General features: G+C 43.3%; 1 protein-coding gene across 1 annotated transcript in view; it reads right to left on the bottom strand.

Annotated features, from left to right (window-relative positions):
• The window catches only part of LOC128688410 (PAX3- and PAX7-binding protein 1), a 198,569-nt gene extending 179,355 nt beyond the window's left edge, over positions 1 to 19,214 (bottom strand). Inside the window, exon 1 of the mRNA XM_053776269.2 lies at positions 18,973 to 19,214. Coding sequence (XP_053632244.1) covers positions 18,973 to 19,165 — 193 coding nt within the window. The 5' untranslated portion in view covers positions 19,166 to 19,214. The remainder of the gene's footprint in view (positions 1 to 18,972) is intronic.
• Between the last annotated feature and the right edge of the window lie 4,523 nt (positions 19,215 to 23,737).

The following is a 23,737-nucleotide window of genomic DNA, read 5'->3' as shown; positions in this document are numbered from 1 at the left end:
GTGCCTGTGGGTCCTGTCACAACTATCAAGAAAGTGTTTTAGTTCAGGGTTAACATTGGAATTTACGGTTCTGTAAATGTAGGGTGCACAATAGTAAGTGTGGGTGTTCTGTACAGTAAGTTTAGATCTTTGAACAGTGGGGGGAAGGGGAAGGGGGTTGCCTGGGATTGGATTGCATGATTATTCTTACTGTGGCTTATTGTTGGGTTATTACTGGCTTTAGGTGTGTTGCTGCTGTTGATCCCCAGGCACAAATAGCATAGGTGAGGTGAGGTAGGGATAGATGAGTGAATAGTATAGTGTGAGAAGAGCTTATTGTGGCACGTAGTAACGTATCTTGGAGAGGATTCAAACCGTTTTGGATACTTTTTTGTTGTGTGTTAGATATGGGTGTTGAATTTCAGGTTCCTGTTGAGGTGTAGGCCAAGGAATTTGCCCTCATTATGTTTGGCAATAAGAGTGTTGTCAATCCTAATGTTAAGTTGTGCAACACCTGCTCTGTTACCAAACATAATATAGAAGGTTTTGTCAGTGTTAAGTGTAAGTTTATTGGCTGCCAACCAAGTAGATATTTTTAGTAGCTCCTCATTAACAACGGTGTTGAGTGTGGCAAGATTTGGGTGGGAGATGACACAAGTATTGACATCAGCAAAGAGAACTGGTTTCAGGGGTTGTGATACACTGGGAAAATCATTGATGTATAAGAGGAAGAGCAGGAGACCAAGGGCACTTCCCTGTAGCACTCCAGTATCAAGTGGTCTTGTTGATGAGGTTGTGTCTTTAATGGTGACGTACTGAAATATGCAAGTGCATGGCCTCTTGTACCATTATGGTCAAGTTTGTAGAGTAGGATGCTGTGGTCTACTGTGTCAAAAGCTTTCCTTAGGTCAATAAATAGTCCTAATGGATATTCCTTATTTTCCAGTGCTGTTTAAAGCAGATCTAGCATTTTTACAATTGCATCGTTTTTGCTTTCATTTTTTTTCTATTATTTTATTATTAACACATTGGCTGATTCCCACCAAGGCAGGGTGGCCCAAAAAAGAAAAACTTTCATCATTCACTCCATCACTGCCTTGCCAGAGGGTGCTTTACACTACAGTTTATAAAACTGCAACTCCTTCAGAGTGCAGACATTGTACTTCCCATCTCCAGGACTCAAGTCCGGCCTGCCGGTTTCCCTGAATCCCTTCATAAATGTTACTTTGCTCACACTCCAACAGCATGTCAAGTATTAAAAACCATTTGTCTCCATTCACTCCTATAAAATATGCTCACACATGCTTGCTGGAAGTCCAAGCCCCTCACACACAAAACCTCCTTTACCCCCTCCCTCCAACCTTTCCTAGGCCGACTCCTACCCCGCCTTCCCTCCACTACAGATTTATACACTCTCGAAGTCATTCTGTTTCGTTCCATTCTCTACATGCCTGAACCACCTCAACAACCCTTCCTCAGCCCTCTGGACAACAGTTTTGGCAATCCCACACCTCCTCCTAACTTCCAAACTATGAATTCTCTGCATTGTATTCACACCAGACATGAGGTGAAGGTTTATAAACTAAAAGAGGAGGCAGTTAGGGTAAGATATAAACAGCTATTGGAGGATAGATGGGCAAATGAGAGCATAGGCAATGGGGTCGAAGAGGTATGGGGTAGGTTTAAAACTGTAGTGTTAGTGTGTTCAGCAGAAGTTTGTGGTTGCAGGAGAGTGGGTGCGGGAGGGAAGAGGAGCGATTGGTGGAATGATGTAGAGAGAGTAGTAAGGGAGAAAAAGTTAGCATATAAGAAGTTTTTAAAAAGTAGAAGTGATGCAAGGAGGGAAGAGTATATGGAGAAAAAGAGAGGTTAAGAGAGTGGTGAAGCAATGTAAAAAGAGAGCAAATGAGAGAGTGGGTGAGATGTTATCAACAAATTTTGTTGAAAATAAGAAAAAGTTTTGGAGTGAGATTAACAAGTTAAGGTTATGAGGATAGCAAAAAGATTAGGTGATGAAAGATTGGATATCAGATTGGAGGGAGAGAGTATGGAGGAGGTGAATGCATTCAGATATTTGGGAGTGGACGTGTCAGCGAATGGATCTATGAAAGATGAGGTGAATTATAGAATTGATGAGGGGAAAAGGGTGAGCGGTGCACTTAGGAGTCTGTGGAGACAAAGAACTTTGTCCTTGGAGGCAAAGAGGAGAATGTATGAGAGTATAGTTTTACCAACGCTCTTATATGGGTGTGAAGCATGGGTGATGAATGTTGCAGCGAGGAGAAGGCTGGAGGCAGTGGAGATGTCATGTCTGAGGGCAATGTGTGGTATGAATATAATGCAGAGAATTCGTAGTTTGGAAGTTAGGAGGTGGTGCGGGATTGCCAAAACTGTTGTCCAGAGGGCTGAGGAAGGGTTGTTGAGGTGGTTTGGACATGTAGAGAGAATGGAGCGAAACAGATTGACTTCAAGAGTGTATCAGTCTGTAGCGGAAGAAAGGCAGGGTAGGGGTCGGCCTAGGAAAAGTTAGAGGGAGGGGGTAAAGGAGGTTTTGTGTGAGGTGCTAGGACTTCCAGCGGGCATGCGGGAGCATGTTTGATAGGAGTGAATGGAAACAAATGGTTTTTAATACTCGAAGTGCTGTTGGAGTGTGAGCAAAGTAACATTTATGAAGGGATTCAGGGAAACCGGCAGGCCGGACTTGAGTCCTGGAGATGGGAAGTACAATGCCTGCACTCTGAAGGAGGGGTGTTAATGTTGCAGTTTAAAAACTGAAGTGTAAAACACTCTTCTGGCAAGACAGTGATGGAGTGAATGATGGTGAAAGTTTTTCTTTTTTCAGGCCACCCTGCCTTGGTGGGAATCGGCCAGTGTGTTAACCCTTTGAGGGTCGACAGGCCCTCTCCGAGACTCGTTCTCAGGGTCGGCCAAATTTAAAAAAAAAAATAATTTCCTCTTGTGAAAAGATAGAGAATCTTTTCCCGATCATAATGACACCAAAAGTTTGAAATTTGATGGAAAACTTACAGTCTCGGCGATGTTTACGCATCGGCGATTTTGCCCACTTTGAGCCCCATTTTCGGCCAATTCCACTGCACTAGTCGACAAAAAGCATGAATATTTCGCTAGAACTCCATTTTTTCTATCGAATGAGTGCAAGAAACCACCCATTTATCAATTTCAACTATCCAGTACAGTGGTCAGAATTTAGCAATTTTGCCAATTTCACACAAATTTCTAAAGATGCCAATTTCCAAATAGGGTCCAGAATAAACAAGAAAGACATTCCTGGCACTAAAATGACATTTCCTCTGTTCATTAGTCACGTCTCAAGGCCCCTGTTACATTCTTTTGCTTTCCACTTTGAATTTTTATTCCCACAAAAAATTGAAGATTTACTGTTATGCAGACTACTGCATTAGTGTAAAAAATGGTATAAATAATATTGGCGCACTTGCGAAAGAATATTAGACTCACCAGTTGACGTGTATTGGACGCTTGGCATGATTTGTTTAATTTTGAACTTTGGTAAAAATCGAACATTTCTGCTACTTTGAGCTCAATTTCAAGGTACTTTTCATAGTAAAACCAGTCAAAATCATCTCAATTTCTGTAATATGTCTTCTATTCTATAAAATGAGACCAAGAAAAGTAGAATACGTACAACAATAAATACCATACGAAAATACAGTGCAAAGCCGCTGTTTTATTCCAAAAAAATGGTCAAAGATTTTTTTTTCTCATTATGCACTGTGTGCTGCAGGATTTTTTTATACTGTGCACACTGACCACATAGACCCATTCTTTCATATGTAGGCCTACCAGCTTTCTCCCACTAGATTTGAGGGCGCTAGAATTTAGGCATACTAGTATGTCAAAAACCCTGGGTCGTAAGCCATACTAGTACAGCCGAAACCCTCAAAGGGTTAATAATAAAAAAATAATGACATCTCCAATGCCTCCAGCCTTCTCCTTAAGGCAACATTCATCACCCATGCTTCACACCCAAATAAGAGCATTCGTAAAACTATACTCTCATACATTCCCTTCTTTGCTTCCAAGGAATGTATGAGAGTATAGTTTTACCAATGCTCTTATATGGGTGTAAAGCATGGGCAATGAATGTTGCACCAAGTAGAAGGCTGGAGGCAGTGGAGATGTCATGTCTGAGGGCAATGTGTGGTGTGAATGTAATGCAGAGAATTCGTAGTTTGGAAGGGTAATAAATTGGCAGAGGTTAAGAGCATTGTAAAACTATACTCTCATACATTCCCTTCTTTGCTTCCTTTGAGAGTGCATATGAATGCAATATGCAGCAAGTAGAAGGCTGGAGGCAGTGGAGATGTCATGTCTGAGGGCAATGTGTGGTGTGAATGTAATGCAGAGAATTCGTAGTTTGGAAGCTATTTTTTCTGAAGTTAAATTGGCAGAGGTTGTGTATCCTTTGTGCTGTTATGAATGAATATAATCTCTTGTCCACGAGTTTCTCGAAGATTTTGAATAGCAATGGTAAGTTTGATACTGGCTATAGTTGTTTATATCTGTGAGGTCACTACATTTGTGCACTGGTGTAACCCTTGCTGTCTTGAGTAGGGTTGGGAAAGTGCTAGTTTCTGGTGACTTAAGGAGTAATGAAATAGCATGCGAAAGGACATGGGCCACTCGCTTGTGCAGTATTATTATAACCAAAAGAAGCACTAAACTGCAAGGGTTATACAACCCAGCAGGGCAGGGAAGGATGCAGGGGAAATGGGTGGCAAGAGGGAGAGGGATGATTATTAGGGGATGAAGTGCAGCAGGGCAGTGGATAGTGCATGGGGTAGAGGGTAGCAAGAAATTAAGGTAGAAAGGATGGAGGAGAGTGCTAAAGGCATCATCAGAGTTTGTGTAGTAAATCAGTCGCTGTCAAAAAGTCAATGAGAGAGTCTGGATTAAAGGAGGGTCCATCAGCAAGAAGGGAAGGTAAAGAAAGGGTAGCAGAGCGGAGACGACGTTGGAGGTAAATTCTGCATGCTCACTGATAGAGTGGAGAGTCCAACAGAATGTGGCTAACATATACCAGAACATGACAATTCTCAGAGAGGAACAGGGTGCCTCTCAATGAGATACCCGTGAGTAAGACGAGTGTGGCCAATGCGAAGATGGGAGAGTGTAGTCTCCCAACCCCGACATTTATGGCAAGAAGACGGCCAGAAACCAATACTGTACTTGGTTTAATAGAATAAAGTTTGTTATGGAGTAGATCAGACCAACGTTTTGCCAACGGGTGCAAAGGTGGGTAGCAATTTCAGCAAAATAGTCTGTGAATGGAACACCTCTATATGAAACTGGGAGGTCATGTACTGCGCAGCAGTGTCTGCCAGTTCATTGCCCTGTATGTCAACTTGACCAGGGACCCAGCAAAAAAAACAATATCTTTGTGTTTGCCAGAGATATGGCATAGCCAAAGTTGGATACGAAGAACTAGGGGGGTAAGGCATATCAAATTCTCATATAGCCTGTAAAGCACTAGGGGAGTCTGAAACGACCACAAATGGTGACACAGGAATAGATGCTATATGGATAAGTGCTACAAGAATGGCATATGATTTAGTGGTAAAAATGCGAGCCGAGGATAATAAATGTCCTCGCACGACACTGTCCGGAAACACTGCTGTGAATCCGACGCCGTCAGAAGACTTAGAACCATCGGTGTACACTGCGATGGCATGAGAATGAGAGCAGAAGTGGTCAAGAAAAAGAGAGCAGGAAGCCTCCGTAGGGAGTTGGGCTTTCGAGCATGACAGTGGGAAAGAACAGACTCAAACAGCTGGAACTTCCCAAGGGGGCAGGGAAAAGTGAGATGCTACATGAACATATAAAGGTGGTAACTGAAGAGAAGACAAGAGCAAATGGAGGAGGAGAGAAAAGGGGCAGAGTAAGCAGGGGCGACGAACAAATAAAGAACGTTTACTAACATCAGTGACCATCCTATATACAGAAGGATTGTCGAGGTCATGAGATCGAACATAATAGCGAAGGCAATGAGCATCATGGCGATCGGACAAGGATGGAATATTCACTTCTGCATAGAGGCTCTCAACAAGGGATGAACGAAAGGCACCAAGGCACAGACAGAGACCTTGGTGATGAATGGGATCTAACTTAGAGTTGTGGGAGAGGCCGCAGAATACATTTGGTTACCATAATCCAGCTTGGACAAGACTAGAGTGGAATGCAAATGGAGGAGAGTGCAACTATCTGCTCCCCATGAACGATGAGCGAGAACTTTAAGGAGATTTAGCTGACCATGGCAAGTTGTCTTTAACCCTTTGAGGGTTTTCGTCGTACTAGTACGTCTTACGCGTAGGGGTTTTTGACGTACTAGTACTCATAAATTCTAGCGGCCTCAAATCTAGTGGGAGAAAGCTGGTAGGCCTTCATATGAAAGAATGGGTCTATGTGGTCAGTGTGCACAGTCTAAAAAAAATCCTGCAGCACACAGTGCATAATGAGAAAAAAAAAACTTTGACCATTTTTTTTTAATAAATCAGCGACTTTGCAGTGTATTTTCGTATGGTATTTATTGTTGTATTCTAGTTTTCTTGGTCTCATTTTATAGAATGGAAGACATATTACAGAAATTGAGATGATTTTGACTGGTTTTACAAAGAAAGGTGCCTTGAAATTGAGCTCAAAGTAGCAGAAATGTTCGATTTTTACCAAACTTCAAAAGTAAACAAATCGTGCCAAGCGTGCAATACACGTCAACTGGTGAGTCTAATATTCTTTCACAAGTGCACCAATAATATTTATACCATTTTTTACACTAATGCAGTAGTCTGCATAACAGTAAATCTTATATTTTTTGTGAAAATAATAATTCAAAGTGGAAAGCAAAAGAATATAAGAGGGGCCTTGAGACATGACTAATGAACAGAGGAAATGTCATTTTAGTGCCAGGAATGTCTTTCTTGTTTATTCTGGACCCTATTCGGAAATTGGCATCTTTTGAAATTTGTGTGAAATTGGCAAAATTGCTAAATTCTGACCACTGTACTGGATAGTAGAATTTCATAAATGAGTGGTTTCTTGCACCCATTCGATAGAAAAAATGGAGTTCTATCGAAATATTCATGTTTTTTGTCGACTAGTACAGTGAAATTGGCCGAAAATGGGGCTCAAAGTGGGCAAAATCGCCGATGCGTAAACATCGCCGAGACCGCTAACTTTGCGAGAGCATAATTCCGTAAGTTTTCTATAAAATTTCAAACTTTTGGTGCCTTTATGATCGGGAAAAGATTCTCTATCTTTTCATAAGAGAAAATAATTTTTTTTTTTTAAATTTGGCCGACCCTGAGAACGAGTTTCGGAGAGGGCCTGTCGACCCTCAAAGGGTTAAAGAAGAAATGTGTGGTCTCCACGTCAGCCGGCAATCAAAGAGCAGGCCCAGAAACTTGACCATATCACATGTCGGAATACATGAACCGTGTAAGTACAAGGGAGTATCTGAAATAAGAGGACGTCTAGTGAGGGTTATGAACTGAGATTTTGTACTAGAAAATTTAATGTTGTGCAAAGTGGTCCAATGGGAGACTCTGTGTATCACAACCTGAAGAGAGGCTGCTACTAATCAACAGTCAGCACCCAAGTAAGCTATAGAAAAAGTTATCAACATAGAGTGACAACCAAATATGAGAAGGAAGAATGGAAGGGAGGTTATTTATAGCTAAGAGAAAAATAGCAGTGCTGAGGACACAACCTTGTGGAACTCCCTCGGCTTGTACAAAGTCCGAGGAAAGCGAGGTGCCAATACGGACCCGAAAATGTCTATTGGACAAGAAAGCAGCTATGAAGTTTGGTAGATTACCGCGGAGGCCTAAGGAGTGGGCTTGTGCTAAGATGTTATACCTCTAAGTGGTGTCATATGCCTTCTCTAGATCAAAAAACACTACTAGGACAGAGTGGTTGTTAGCAAAGGCATTGCAAATATATGTATCTAAGTGGAGCAAGGGATCTAAAGTAGGGCGGCCTTTGCAAAAACCATATTGGCGAAGGAAAAGGCTATTGTGTGTCTCTAATAACCACATCAGACGTCTATTCACCAATCGTTTCGTCACCTTGCAGGCCACACTTGTCAGGGCAATGGGACAATAGTAAGAGGTGTCAAGTCCCAAGGCACCTGGTTTGCAAAATGGTAGTACAATAGCCGATTTCCAGTGTTGAGGGAGAACCCCTCGCATCCAAATTAGATTGAAAAGACGTAAAAGAATGGGAAGAGCCATAGAATGGAGATGTTGAAGCATACTGATGTGGACATTGTTAGGTCTCGGTTCCGATGGCCAGCAAATGGAAAGCGTTAACTCCAGTTCTTGAAGAGTAAATGGTACGTTATATGGCTCCAACCTATTGCAGGAGAAATCTGAGGGCAACTGCTCTTTGGTAGGTTTAGACGCAAGAAATGAGGGACAGATACAGACAAGATAGTTCCTGACTGCTGTGGCAACTTCTAAGAGTTCTGCGACATCAACTCCAGCAACCTGCAAAACTTGAGCTGGGTCCGGAGTGTATTTACCACACAATTTCAGCACCTTTTTCCAAATCACGCACATAGGGGAAGACAAGTTAATGGTAGACACGAAGTCTCGCCAACAAGTGCGCTTAGCGTCACAGATGACGCGGCAAGCAACTGCCCTTGCCGGCTTGAAATCCAAGAGATGCTCAGCGGTACAAATATATTGATAACAGCCGCACGCAGCATACTTTAAATGCAATGCATGGGCGCATGTAAGAGACTACCAAGGTACGCATGCCTGGGAATGCCTACCTGAGGTCTGGAGGATAGAACGAGTCGCCGCAGTTAGGACCAAGGTCAAAAGTGGTGTGCCAGTTCATCAATAGAGGAAGAAAGGGGGTCCTTGAGCAAACTGGCAACGAGGGCTACGAAACGGTCGGGCATACATAGTAGAAGTAAGAAGGATGGGAAAGTAATCACTATCATGTAAATCTGGAAGAACAGACCACGTGAAATCAAGCACAACGAGCAAGGAACAGATAGAAAGATCAATGCAGAAGAGAGACAGAGTACAAGAGTCAAAATGGGTAGGAGCACCCATGTTTAAAACAAACATGAAGAGGATGAGATACAAGAATAGTCTCTAACTGATCACCATGAGTCACAGTGGGACCCTCCCTACAGGTGATGGTGAGCATTAAAATCACCCAACAACAATATGGGCAGCAGCAGAGATGAAATTAAAAATGCGATATCAGAGATACAGAATGCATGGGAGGGAGAAAGATAAAGAGAGCAAGCTGGAAACCATTGGTGTAAATAAATACGAGCTGAAGTATAATGCAGCAGCGAACGAATAAAAACTTGTCGATATGGTATTTCAATGCATACAAGAAGCGTGCTTTCATTAAATGATTCATCAGGTAAAGGATCGGAAGAATTTATCAGCAAGTAGTCCGAAACGGGGCGAATGACAGCAGATCAAATTTTGGACTCTTGCAACCCAACACATACTGGGGACAACTGGGAGAGCAACAACTGGAGTTCTCCTCAACTGCCCCTAAGGCCACAAATATTCCATTGTAAAAAAGACATTATGTACAGAAATAAAAATGACAACAATAAGAAAAGATAAAACCTATGGGCTTTTAGGATCAGTAAAGTTAACGTGTGGGGGCAACGGTAAGTGTGTAAGCAAGGAAGAATCAGAATATTGCGGAGGAATAGGTTGTTGCATGTTTCGTGAAATAGAAGGGGCAGGAGGAGGCGCATTGGTGTCCATCAGGGGTGTCGTCTCTGCTTTATAGCTGGAGATAGCGTCTAACATCTCAGTTGATAAGGAAGCCGACGATACCATGTCAGAAACAGGAGAGGAGCTGTAAGTAAAAGTTGTAGTAACTACGGGGGCAACCAAAGAGGTCTGAAGAGGGCAGAGAGTATGAGCCTGGAAAGATGTGTTTGCTGGGAGAAAAGAGTCCTGCAGTGTAACAGGAGAGGAAGGAGGTTAGAGGACAACTATGGAAGAAGACAGGGGGGAACAGGGAAAGAGGGAACTACACTGGGGGGGGGGGGGTGAACCTCCACCTTTGTGTGAGAGCTGGAAAGCGGGTGAGAACTAGTCTCCAAGGTAGAAGACAGATTCTGTACAGGAGATGGATGCAAAGGTCATGTAGGTCTGTGAGGCCTAGGAGACTGAGAAGTAAGCAGGCGAGCTGAAGAAGTAGAAGTAGAAAGTGGTGCGGAAGTAGGAGTGTCAAAGGATAAAACTGCAAAAGAATTAGAAACTGGGGTGACCCCAGAAGACACTGAAGCAGAGGGATTGGGAGGTGGGAGGACTGTCGAGGTTGGAGGTCTGCGAGCTACTCGAGCATACGGGACACAAGGAAGTTTTCCTTGAAAGCAGAGCAGTACCAACGCAAGAATTAAGAGCAGAGTGCTTACGAACGGTGACTGGTATGTTATCAAAGGAAGTGATGCGGGAGAGACCATGAGCTTGCTCTGAATTCTGTACAGTTACGACACGCACACTGCTTCGAAGAGCGTGGAAAGGTATATTTTGGCCAATATGCCCTAAAAGAGTTTTACCAATTTCATGATGACAGATAGTCCGTTCGAGACGTCGTTTGTAAAGAAAAGAATTTTGTCCATTGCACACTCATTAGCCCAGTATGCAAAGTTAGTGAGTATCACATAGGTCGTTTTTCAATGACGATCGACGAACTGTCACCAATAGGTTGCCTTGGATGTTTAGGAGTAGTACCGTGGGCAGTTTGACCTGAGGGAGGTGGGCAATCCAAACACCGTCGCACAGTATTCGAGGAAGCCAGACGCATTATGAAAGGCATGCTAGAAGCAGCAGTATGGACAGATATGGGCGCCGCTGCAGCACCTGAAGCAGGTGACGAAACGTCACCAGCAGAAGGTACAGGGGTATGAGAAGAGTTGAGAAAATGGATTGATAACGAAGCCTGGTCAGAACAGGGTGTAGGATCAGAAAGGGGTCTAGGAGGAGGAAGGGTTTCGTTAGGTGAGACTCCATAATAAGGCGATTCTTCCATGATGTCTCCTTTCTTGCAATTTTTAGAAAAAAGAAAGAAAGAAGGAAAGAAAAAAAAGGAGGACAGCGGAAGGACAATCACTAGAAGGCACAGCAGGGCCAGAAGTTTACCCCCTCATCTGAGAGGGCCTCGAGCCCACGGACAGTGAAGATGCAGTGTGGAACCCGTCCCATACCCTACCCTTCACACCAGTAAACCAGGGCTCCGGGATAGCAGCCTCAGCCTCACATCTACTGAGCAACCTTGGTGGACAAAAGAAAGGGCGGTCGGAAACCCGCCAGAAAGCACACTTCCTTCGGTTGCCACCCCCCAGAACCAGCAGGCAGCTTCCGGAGATACACCCATTATCCGAAGGGCACCCCGCTCACCTCTCGTAAATCCGAGAAGGAAGCAGGGCACCTTCAGACAATTCAGATTCCACGACAAACCACACTACCCTGGAGGGACCCCATGGAGTGGGATGAACCCCAGCACACTCCCCCCTACCTAGAAACCGTAATGCCCGAGAGGAGGACCCCAGAGACTACAAATGGGATGAGAAACAAGGGGAGGGTGGGGAGAGGGGAGGAAAGGGGAAAAAGGGAGGGCATGGGGACGGTGGGATAGGGGAGGGGGACTGGGGGGTAATTAGGTTCGGTCTGAGGAAGGAGACCAAAAGGTCTAATTCCTCAGACCAAGAGCATCTTCACCACTCCAAGGAGCCCCCCCTTGAAGGGTAAGAAAATAAAAGAAAACCCAGATGGGTGTGTAAATATACAGTGCAACCTCAGTTCTTGACTGCATTACTTGTTGAGCAACTCTGTTTTCGAACGAGGAATTCAAGAAAAAAAATGTCCTGGTTTTTTGTATGTTCTCTTGGTTGTCGACCTCAAATGCACACTGAGTGCACTGTCATGACCCCTATTAAACGTATTTTCAAGTCAGGTGAAGGACATTTATGAAGTACTGTATCAATGTTACTGCCCAGCTCAGCATGAAAAGTCTTGTCAAGTGGATAAGTCAGGTCAATTAGTGTCAAGAAGTATTTAAATGCATGTTGTCAAGTGCTGTGCCAGCCCAGTGGCTAACTTAACAGAGGCAATGCGAGACTGAACAGTCTAAAGCTGCACCGAACAAGAGAGAGAATGTATATGGAGTAACGCACTTGGTATCAGACATGCGGCAGGATGCAGCCTCTGTACTCTTCACACGTACATACACGTATGTGGAACAGAGCTTTTCACTATAGCCACTTCTAGATTGATTCTATTTACTATTACTCTGAGTTCTATTTGTACTAGGCCTCAAAGCTTGTAAGTCTGAGTCTCCTCCAGCCTGAGATGTTTGTAAATATTTTTGTTTATTCTGTAAAGTCTAAACATACATACTTTTTTTTTTTAACACACTGGTCGTTTTCCCACGGAGGTAGGGTGTCCCAAAAAAGAAACATTGTCACCAACATTCACTCTATCACCATCTTGCCAGAGGCACATAGATACTACATTTCAGATGCTCCTCCAAATTGCAAATATCCTTCAGAGTGCAGGCACTGTACTTCCCACATGTTAATAAATACTGTACATTTATATATTTACGTACATGTATATTCATTTATTTACAGCATTTTTCAGTTGTAATAAATTCTTCTGTGGAATTATGATTACATCTAAGTTTAAATCATCTAACTTGTAACTTCTATATACTAAACAGACAATGACATTTAGAGAGGATGGAATAAAACAGAAGGACTTGGAGGGCATATAAATCTGTAGCAGAGGAAAGGGGGGTAGGGGTCATCTTTGGAAAGGTTGGAGGGAGTGGGGGTACCTTTATCTTATACCTTTGATGAGTTTTGAGTATCTTTCTACTGCCAGAGCAAGGCCATGGGCCAGATCCCTTTGATGCTAGCCTGGTCAATCAGGCTGTTGCTGATGGAGGCCCACTGCTCCACATATCCATCACAGCATGGTTGATCTGGCACATACCTGGAGTTTACCTGGAGAGAGTTCCGGGGGTCAACGCCCCCGCGGCCCGGTCTGTGACTAGGCCTCCTGGTGGATCAGAGCCTGATCAACCAGGCTGTTACTGCTGGCTGCATGCAAACCAACGTACGAGCCACAGCCCGGCTGGTCAGGAACCGACTTTAGGTGCTTGTCCAGTGCCAGCTTGAGGACTGCCAGGAGTCTGTTGGTAATCCCCCTTATGTATGCTGGGAGGCAGTTGAACAGTCTCGGGCCCCTGACACTTATTGTATGGTCTCTTAACGTGCTAGTGACACCCCTGCTTTTCATTGGGGGGATGTTGCATCGTCTGCCAAGTCTTTTGCTTTCATAGCGAGTGATTTTCGTGTGCAAGTTCGGTACTAGTCCCTCTAGGATTTTCCAGGTGTATATAATCATGTATCTCTCCCGCCTGCATTCCAGGGAATACATGGAATACATGGAGAAGATACTTGTTCAGTTTTCTCTTGAAGACATCTACACTTATTCCAGCAGTGTTTCTGATATCTTCTGATACGACGTTGTATAATCTGGGGCCATGAATGTTGATAGTGTGTTCCCTTATTGTGTCCACCACACCCCTGCTTTTCACTGGGTCTATCTTGCATTTCCTCCCATATCTCTCACTCCAGTATGTTGTTATGGTAGTGTGCAGATTTGAGTACCTTCCAGGTATATATTATCATGTATCTCTTTCTCCTCTGCTCCAGTGAGTAAATATTCAAAACTTTAGGGCATGCAGAGTCACTTGTTTGCACAGAACTGCTAAATGCCTCAAATGATGTAGTGGAAGTTTTAGCAGTAAAGGTCGAGAACCAAAACCTAGTCATTGTGATAGTCTACAAGCCTCCGGATGCAACATCCCAGCAATTCCAGGAACAGCTGTTAAAAATTGACCACTGTCTGGAAAACTTTCCAGCTCCTGCACCCAACATCTTGCTCCTGGGGGATTTCAACTTAAGGCACCTAAAATGGAGGAATATAGCAAATAATATTGTTGCAGTAATAACACCAGGAGGCAGCTCTGATGAAAACTCAGTCATGCGAGCTTTTAAATCTCTGCACAAAATTCAATTTAAACCAGCAAATAATAGAGCCTACTAGACTGGAGAATACACTAGACCTCATCTTCACTAACAATGATGATCTGATAAGAAATATCACCATATCAAAAACAATATACTCAGATCACAACATAATTGAGGTTCAGTCATGTATGCGCGGAGCCCCAGACCGACATAATGAGATTAGTCACGAGGGAGCATTCACCAAATTCAACTTCAATAACAAAAACATAAAGTGGGACCAAGTAAACCAAGTCCTAACCGATATAAGCTGGGAAGATATACTAAGCAACACAGACCCCAACTTATGCCTAGAACAGATTAACTCGGTGGCACTCGATGTATGCACAAGGCTTATTCCTCTAAGAAAAAGGAGGAGTAGATGTAAAACAGAAAGAGACAGGCGCTCCCTTTACAGGCGACGGAAAAGAATAACAGAGCGGCTAAAAGAGGTCAATATATCTGAAATGCGTAGGGAGACACTGGTCAGAGAAATAGCAAGCATCGAACTTAAGCTAAAAGAATCCTTTAGGAGTCAGGAATCGCGGGAAGAACTAAAAGCCATAAATGAAATCGAAAGAAACCCAAAGTATTTCTTCTCCTATGCCAAATCAAAATCGAGAACAACGTCCAGTATTGGGCCCCTACTTAAACAAGATGGGTCCTACACAGATGACAGCAAGGAAATGAGTGAGCTACTCAAGTCCCAATATGACTCAGTTTTTAGCAAGCCGCTAACCAGACTGAGAGTCGAAGATCAAAATTAATTTTTTATGAGAGAGCCACAAAATTTGATTAACACAAGCCTATCCGATGTTATCCTGACGCCAAATGACTTCGAACAGGCGATAAATGACATGCCCATGCACTCTGCCCCAGGGCCAGACTCATGGAACTCTGTGTTCATCAAGAACTGCAAGAAGCCCCTATCACGAGCCTTTTCCATCCTATGGAGAGGGAGCATGGACACGGGGGTCGTCCCACAGTTACTAAAAACAACAGACATAGCCCCACTCCACAAAGGGGGCAGTAAAGCAACAGCAAAGAACTACAGACCAATAGCACTAACATCCCATATCATAAAAATCTTTGAAAGGATCCTAAGAAGCAAGATCACCACCCATCTAGAAACCCATCAGTTACACAACCCAGGGCAACATGGGTTTAGAACAGGTCACTCCTGTCTGTCTCAACTATTGGACCACTACGACAAGGTCCTAAATGCACTAGAAGACAAAAAGAATGCAGATGTAATATATACAGACTTTGCAAAAGCCTTCGACAAGTGTGACCATGGCATAATAGCGCACAAAATGCGTGCTAAAGGAATAACAGGAAAAGTCGGTCGATGGATCTATAATTTCCTCACTAACAGAACACAGAGAGTAGTCGTCAACAGAGTAAAGTCCAAGGCAGCTACGGTGAAAAGCTCTGTTCCACAAGGCACAGTACTCGCTCCCATCTTGTTCCTCATCCTTATATCCGACATAGACAAGGATGTCAGCCACAGCACCGTGTCTTCCTTTGCAGATGACACCCGAATCTGCATGACAGTGTCTTCCATTGCAGACACTGCAAAGCTCCAGGCAGACATCAACCAAATCTTTCAGTGGGCTGCAGAAAACAATATGAAGTTCAACGATGAGAAATTTAAATTACTCAGATATGGTAAACATGAGGAAATTAAATCTTCATCAGAGTACAAAACAAATTCTGGCCACAAAATAGAGCGAAACACCAACGTCAAAGACCTGGGAGTGATCATGTCAGAGGATCTCACCTTCAAGGACCATAACATTGTATCAATCGCATCTGCTAGAAAAATGACAGGATGGATAATGAGAACCTTCAAAACTAGGGAGGCCAAGCCCATGATGACACTCTTCAGGTCACTTGTTCTATCTAGGCTGGAATATTGCTGCACACTAACAGCACCTTTCAAGGCAGGTGAAATTGCTGACCTAGAAAATGTACAGAGAACTTTCACGGCGCGCATAACGGAGATAAAACACCTCAATTATTGGGAGCGCTTGAGGTTCCTAAACCTGTATTCCCTGGAACGCAGGAGGGAGAGATACATGATTATATACACCTGGAAAATCCTAGAGGGACTAGTACCGAACTTGCACACGAAAATCACTCACTACGAAAGCAAAAGACTTGGCAGACGATGCACCATCCCCCCAATGAAAAGCAGGGGTGTCACTAGCACGTTAAGAGACCATACAATAAGTGTCAGGGGCCCGAGACTGTTCAACTGCCTCCCTGCACACATAAGGGGGATTACCAACAGACCCCTGGCAGTCTTCAAGCTGGCACTGGACAAGCACCTAAAGTCAGTTCCGGATCAGCCGGGCTGTGGCTCGTACGTTGGTTTGCGTGCAGCCAGCAGCAACAGCCTGGTTGATCAGGCTCTGATCCACCAGGAGACCTGGTCACAGACCGGGCTGCGGGGGCGTTGACCCCCGGAACTCTCTCCAGGTAAACTCCAGGTAATTCCCAGAAATTTAAATGCATTACTGGCTGCATGTGGGACGTAAACGATCTCTGTATTTGCTCAAGCTATGATATATCTCCTGCTTTGAACGAGGCTGTCAACACCGAGCAATATCTGAAATGAGGGGACACTAGCAATTTGAAAAGTGTCACCACTGGTATTATTTCCCTTGTTTTCAAAGTTCTCAGTACCCACGCCGTCATCCTCCTGGCTGTTGTGACCTTTATCTTATTATGTTCTTTGGAAGAGAACCTAATTTCGTACTTAAAAATTGAGATTTTCATAAATTGTAGTACCTCGTATTAACAACTCAGTGAATATTGACTGTTTGTATTCTACCACTCTTCACCTGTCTAGACTTAAGTAGTCCACAAGTATTAGGTTAAGTCTGCCCAAAATGCCTTGGCATGACAGTGGCTTTCTTTGCTCCAATCATCCTAAGATATGTAAACACACATTATAACCTTAGCAAAGAAATGAATATTTTATTTTATTTTATTTTTAGTTTATTTTAAGAAAGATCAGCTGACATAGTTATTCCCAGTTAGTTGGGCTTGAGTCCTAAGATAGTTAGTGCAGTGCCTGCACTCTGAAGGAGGGGTGTTAATACATTGCAGTTTTTTTAAAATGTAGTGTAGGCATGCCTCTGGCAAGGTAAGACACAGACGGAGTGAATGACAAATAAAGTGTTTCTTCTTTTACAGGTCCCCTTTCCTTGATGGGAGACAGCCGAAGTGTTAATAAAAAAAATAATAAAATATAAGTCATTTCAAAGGTATACCTGGAGAGGGTTTCTTGGGTCAGTGCCCCTGTTGCCCGGTCTGTAATTGTTTATGACTTGTAAAACAGGTAGAAACCCTGAAGGATGATTTTATTTATTCTCAGGTTCTGAGCTCAAAAAACATTATTGTTTAGAGTACCATAACTTATGCTGCATTGAACTCAATCTCCTAGTACCTGGGAATGAAATACTATATTTCAAACTATGGACAGGAAAACAAAAGAGGATAAGAATTCCCAAACAAAAAAGGTGGACTTCACTATAAAAACTTACTTTTTTTTTTACTTTTTAACCTAATATGACCCATAAAGCCAAGCAGTGAGGCTAATTTCACTTAATTAACTATCTATCTGAATGTCAGTGATGTCACTGGCATTACCAAGACACAGATTGGTCAGGAGTCTTCTGCATGTTTCTGCTAATATTAAAACTATTGACAAGAGCTAACCAAATATATTCTAACCTAACCTAAGCCTAAACTACGTTGTTAGATAACTTTTGGTTATATTTTAACAAGTCACTGAGCATGCTGCCTGAATAACTTTTGCTGTTTGTGATTTGCAAGTCGTGAACTTCACCAGACACTACCTGTTTATTACTGTAAAGTAAAAGGACACAAATGCAACTAATGTGACATTTTATTGTGGTAACGTTTCGCTCTCAAGGAGCTTTGTCAAGCCGTAACAGATTGACAAAGCTCCTGCAGAGTGAAACGTTGCCACTATAAAATGTCACATTAGTGGCACTTGTGTCCTTTTACTTTACATAGTCGGTAATTCTACCAACATTATTACAATCTGTTTATTACTAGATGAAAACAAGCTGTAGGCACCAGATAAACATCATTATTATTGTAATCATGGGGAAGCACTAAACCGGTAGGATTATACAGCACCTGTGAGGGGGGGGATGGAAGGTATTTAGGCTTAATTTAGGGAACTGGAGCACAGATCCAATTCCCTAGATCAAGAGCCCCTCACCAGCATCAAGGAACCTCCCTTGAGGGTACCAGATAAAAAAAACATGAACATATTTCCCCTCATCTAGAAGTGAATGATAGTCCTTGGCGAGCGACCGGGTAGATTTGTTTGGATTTTTAACCTGGAGGGTTAAGTACCCAAGACAACCCAAGAAAGTCGTCATCGGGGACTGTGTCATATTTCCATTGTGGTCGTTCAATCTTGTACCCCCAGGATGCGACCCATGCTAGTCAGCTAAGGTACCTACTTACTGCTAGGTAAAGAGTAACAGCATGTGGCTTGGTCTCAGACCGGGCCACGGGGGCGTTGACCCCCAAAACCCTCTCCAGGTAAACTCCAGATGTAAGGAAATATGGCCAACGTTTCCACCCGTGCCGGTGATTGAACCACGGACCCTCAGTGTGTGAGGACAAGAACGTGTACCTGAATAAACTTAACTTTAAGTAAGTTTATTCAGGTATACATAAATAGTTACATTAATTATCATACAAAACAGTATATATGTATGACTGCGAGTGTACACTGCTGAGATACACACAACATCCGTAATTAACATAAAATATGATACAAATCAGGGTAAAAACTATATAGAATAGCGTATTAATAAGGCAAGTTGCGTATAATTAAGAGGTAGAGTAACCTTCAAGCTCGTCTTCAAAACTTAAAATGGACTGCTTCTTGGCTTCAGTCTTCTCCTTGATCTTCTTCTTCTCCTTCTTGATGACGGTGCTGGTCGAGTTACTGTCATCACCAACACTATCACTCTCTCCTCCACCATCATCCTCACTCACACGACGCTGACGAATATTAATATTTTTACGTTTCTTGAACATGACAGTGATGGTGATGATGGTGTGTATCAACACTGCTCCTCCCCCCACCCACCCCCCTCCCCAACACACTCGACACTGTAACTCAGCTAGTAATTTAATTGACGGAAGGCACTATATGCTATTTATAATTAAAAGTAAGTTTATCCTGCTATAATTGCTTCTCAAAGGTACATTTATTTGTATGAAGAAAATTTGCGCAGCAAAATTTTCAGCAAATGTAAATGCTCTGTGATTAATGGAATGCTTCATTACCGAGTAAATAAACATTTATTTCATTAGTAGTAGTAGTAGTATGATTGTTAATAAATTCAGTTTATTTCTTGCGTGACTGAAGGATTTTATATGTGATGAAATTTAGTTTAGAATGTCACATAATGGTAGTCCATCTTTCAAAATTTATTGTGTATTAATCGTTATAATTTTATTAGTAATATAAGTAGCACTGCATATTCTTTTCAAATAATGACCTTAATAAAAATATACGACCCATTTGTATTTAGTTGTTAGTTAAAATTATCTGAGTGTAGAGCAATTGTCCTGAGCTCTAAGCAGCCTATAATATTCATTAAACAAGGTTAATTACCAGTTATTATTCATTCCTACACTATAATATCTACCAGGAAAGATACGTAAGTTACCATGAGCGAGGAAGTCATCACAAGACGTCACTATAGTATTTTATAACAAGGGAGCAGTCCGACTAAACCTTTACAAAAATTCAATGTATGTCAAAGGCCCTAAAATCTGGAATACCCTACCCGAGAACTCTAGAACTGCAGACACATTCATCACCTTCAAAACTACCATTAGAAAACATCTTATCTCCCTGATACACCCCATCAACTAACTACACGAATACCACCTGGTGGAAATAAGTCACTCTGACTTTACAAAGACAGGTCATATGGTTGTATGCATTGTTGTACATTCAGTAGAATGGAGTATTCTGTTAGGTAGTGTATTTAAAAAATAATAAAGTTAGATTGGGTTTTAGGTTTAACATTTATGTGATATAATTGTGAGAAACATTTAAGATATACAATTTATAAGGTTCAGTTATTCAGTATTTATTTGGTTTTGGGTGAGTAAGTGATCTTTGAGAAGAGACTTGAATTTATAAACAGGTAGTGTTTCTTTTATATTTACAGGTAGTGAGTTCCAGGTTCTCTACACATATGCTGCTATGTATGATAACCTATGTAACTGTATTTGTGTATACCTGAATAAACTTACTTACTTACTTACTTACACACTTTCACTCACCCATTTGACCATAAACAGAAATATTAATCTCAATCTTAAAATAATGAATCCTATGATACTCCAATACTGAAACTATGTACTGTGCCAAAACAAAAGCATTCACATTGCTAAACTCACAAACTAGTATTTAGTCACTTAGCCATAATACCAACTTACCTCATAATTTGTAATATTTTAAAATAAATAATTAAACTAAGTCTGCCCGAAATGCCTAGCCATGCTAGGCGTTCTAGTGGTACACTCTGTAATCATTATTTAACTACTTGTAAACCACACAATAACCAAATTCTGTAAATTCAACATTGTAATCTTTATAGAGAATAAACTTTGAATTTGAATTTGAATTAGTTGTCTGAAGGTGGCGGCGAATTTACAATCACTGTCATTCAATCAGTCAATCAAATTTTATTTCCTTGCAAGATTACATTGATATCATGAAATTACAATAATAAGTTGCAGTGCAAAGAGCCACTATCATGCCTAGGCATTATGGGCAGACTTAATTTAATCGCTTACTTACTACCGTGTCTTCCTTTGCAGATGACACCCGAATCTGCATGACAGTGTCTTCCATTGCAGACACTGCAAAGCACCAGGCAGACATCAACCAAATCTTTCAGTGGGCTGCAGAAAACAATATGAAGTTCAACGATGAGAAATTTCAATTACTCAGATATGGTAAACATGAGGAAATTAAATCTTCATCAGAGTACAAAACAAATTCTGGCCACAAAATAGAGCGAAACACCAACGTCAAAGACCTGGGAGTGATCATGTCGGAGGATCTCACCTTCAAGGACCATAACATTGTATCAATCGCATCTGCTAGAAAAATGACAGGATGGATAATGAGAACCTTCAAAACTAGGGAGGCCAAGCCCATGATGACACTCTTCAGGTCACTTGTTCTATCTAGGCTGGAATATTGCTGCACACTAACAGCACCTTTCAAGGCAGGTGAAATTGCCGACCTAGAAAATGTACAGAGAACCTTCACGGCGCGCATAACGGAGATAAAACACCTCAATTATTGGGAGCGCTTGAGGTTCCTAAACCTGTATTCCCTGGAATGCAGGAGGGAGAGATACATGATTATATACACCTGGAAAATCCTAGAGGGACTAGTACCGAACTTGCACACGAAAATCACCCACTACGAAAGCAAAAGACTTGGCAGACGATGCACCATCCCCCCAATGAAAAGCAGGGGTGTCACTAGCACGTTAAGAGACCATACAATAAGTGTCAGGGGCCCGAGACTGTTCAACTGCCTCCCAGCACACATAAGGGGGATTACCAACAGACCCCTGGCAGTCTTCAAGCTGGCACTGGACAAGCACCTAAAGTCAGTTCCGGATCAGCCGGGCTGTGGCTCGTATGTTGGTTTGCGTGCAGCCAGCAGCAACAGCCTGGTTGATCAGGCTCTGATCCACCAGGAGGCCTGGTCTCAGACCGGGCCGCGGGGGCGTTGACCCCCGGAACTCTCTCCAGGTAAACTCCAGGTAAACTATCACTACTACTACTATCACTACTACTACTATCACTACTACTACTACCATTACTACTACTATCACTACTACTACTATCACTACTACTACTATCACAACTACTACTATCACTACTACTACTATCACTACTACTACTATCACTACTACTACTATCACTACTACTATCACTACTACTACTATCACTACTACTACTATCACTACTACTATCACAACTACTACTATCACTACTACTACTACTAGTACTACAATGTACTACCACTACTACTATGACGCACTATCACTGCCACTAGTAAAATGATTCACACGCAATTCCTATGTCACTACAATTATTCACACTGGATATTCTATAGAACTTCGTACCTAAGTCAGTTAAAATTCCAATGTCACTATAATTATTCAAACTGGATATTCGATGAACTTCAAACCTAATTAAGTTACAATATCTAACTCTGTTCTCTCTCCAGGTAAACTCCAGGTAAACATACTAGTGTTTTCGACAAAATGTCAATGCCACTGTCCGGCGTTAGAACACCAACTCCCGCTGATCATATCTTCACTAGACGATACATGCTCAGGACCGATGTCCACAGGCAGCCAGGTTTGACAAGGGAGCAGATGAACGAAACAGCTCGACGGGCGAACAAGGCTCTTGAAGTTGCGGCGCGTAAAGAGGCTGAGCGAGACGCCACCATTAGGAGGGCAGTTGCTTACGAAGTAGCGGCTCGGAAAGCAGCCGTAGTAGCAGCCGCCCAACGTGAAGACATCCATCGCGAAATTGCGGCACGCAATGGACAAGATAGGGAGGCCAAGGCTAGAGAGGCAAAGGCTAGAGAGGCAAAGGCCAGAGAAGAAATGGCCAGGGAGGCCGAGGCCCGGGAGGCCCAAACCAGGGAGGCAGAGGCAAGAGAGGCCGAGGCCAGAAAACATGATGAAGCCGCTGCTCGTAAAGCCACAGCTCGTGAAGCCGCAGCTCGTGAAGCCGCTGCTCGTAAAGCCGCAGCTCGTGAAGTCGCTGCTCGTAAAGCCGCTGCTCGTAGAGCCGCAGCTCTTGAAGCCGCAGATCTTGAAGCTGCAGCTCGAGAAGCCGAAGCTCGTGAAGCCCCAGCTCGTGAAGCCGCAGCTCGTGAAGCCGCAGCTCGTGAAGCCGCAGCTCGTGAAACCGCAGCTCGTGAAGCAGCAGCTCGTGAAGCCGCAGCTCGTGAAGCCGCAGCTCGTGAAGCCGCAGCTCGTGAAGCAGCAGCTCTTGAAACCGCAGCTCGTGAAGCCGCAGCTCGTGAAGCAGCAGCTCTTGAAACCGCAGCTCGTGAAGCCGCAGCTCGTGAAGCCGCAGCTTGTGAAGCCGCAGCTCGAGAAGCCGCAGCTCGAGAAGCTGCAGCTCGAGAAGCTGCAGCTCTTGAATTCGCAGCTCGTGAGGCCACAGCTCGTGAGGCTGCAGCTCGTGAGGCCGCAGCTCGTGAGGCTGCAGCTCGTGAAGCCGCAGCTCGTGAAGCCGCAGCTCGTGAAGCCGCTCGTGAAGCCGCAGCTCGTGAAGCAGCAGCTCGTGAAGCCGCAGCTCGTGAAGCCGCAGCTCGTGAAGCTGCAGCTCGAGAAGCCGCAGCTCGAGAAGCCGTAGCTCGAGAAGCCGCAGCTCTTGAATTCACAGCTCGTGAGGCCGCAGCTCGTGAGGCCGCAGCTCGTGAGGCCGCAGCTCGTAAAGCCGCAGCTCGAGAAGCTGCAGCTCGAGAAGCCGCAGCTCGTGAAGCCGCATTTCATGAATTCGCAGCTCGTGAATTTGCAGCTCATGAAGCCGCAGCTCGTGAAG

The sequence above is a fragment of the Cherax quadricarinatus genome, chromosome 2 (genome assembly GCF_038502225.1).
Source record: "Cherax quadricarinatus isolate ZL_2023a chromosome 2, ASM3850222v1, whole genome shotgun sequence".
Taxonomy (NCBI): Eukaryota; Metazoa; Arthropoda; class Malacostraca; order Decapoda; family Parastacidae; genus Cherax; species Cherax quadricarinatus.
Note: the sequence above shows the minus strand (reverse complement) of the source record. Positions and strands in the feature narration are given on the sequence as shown.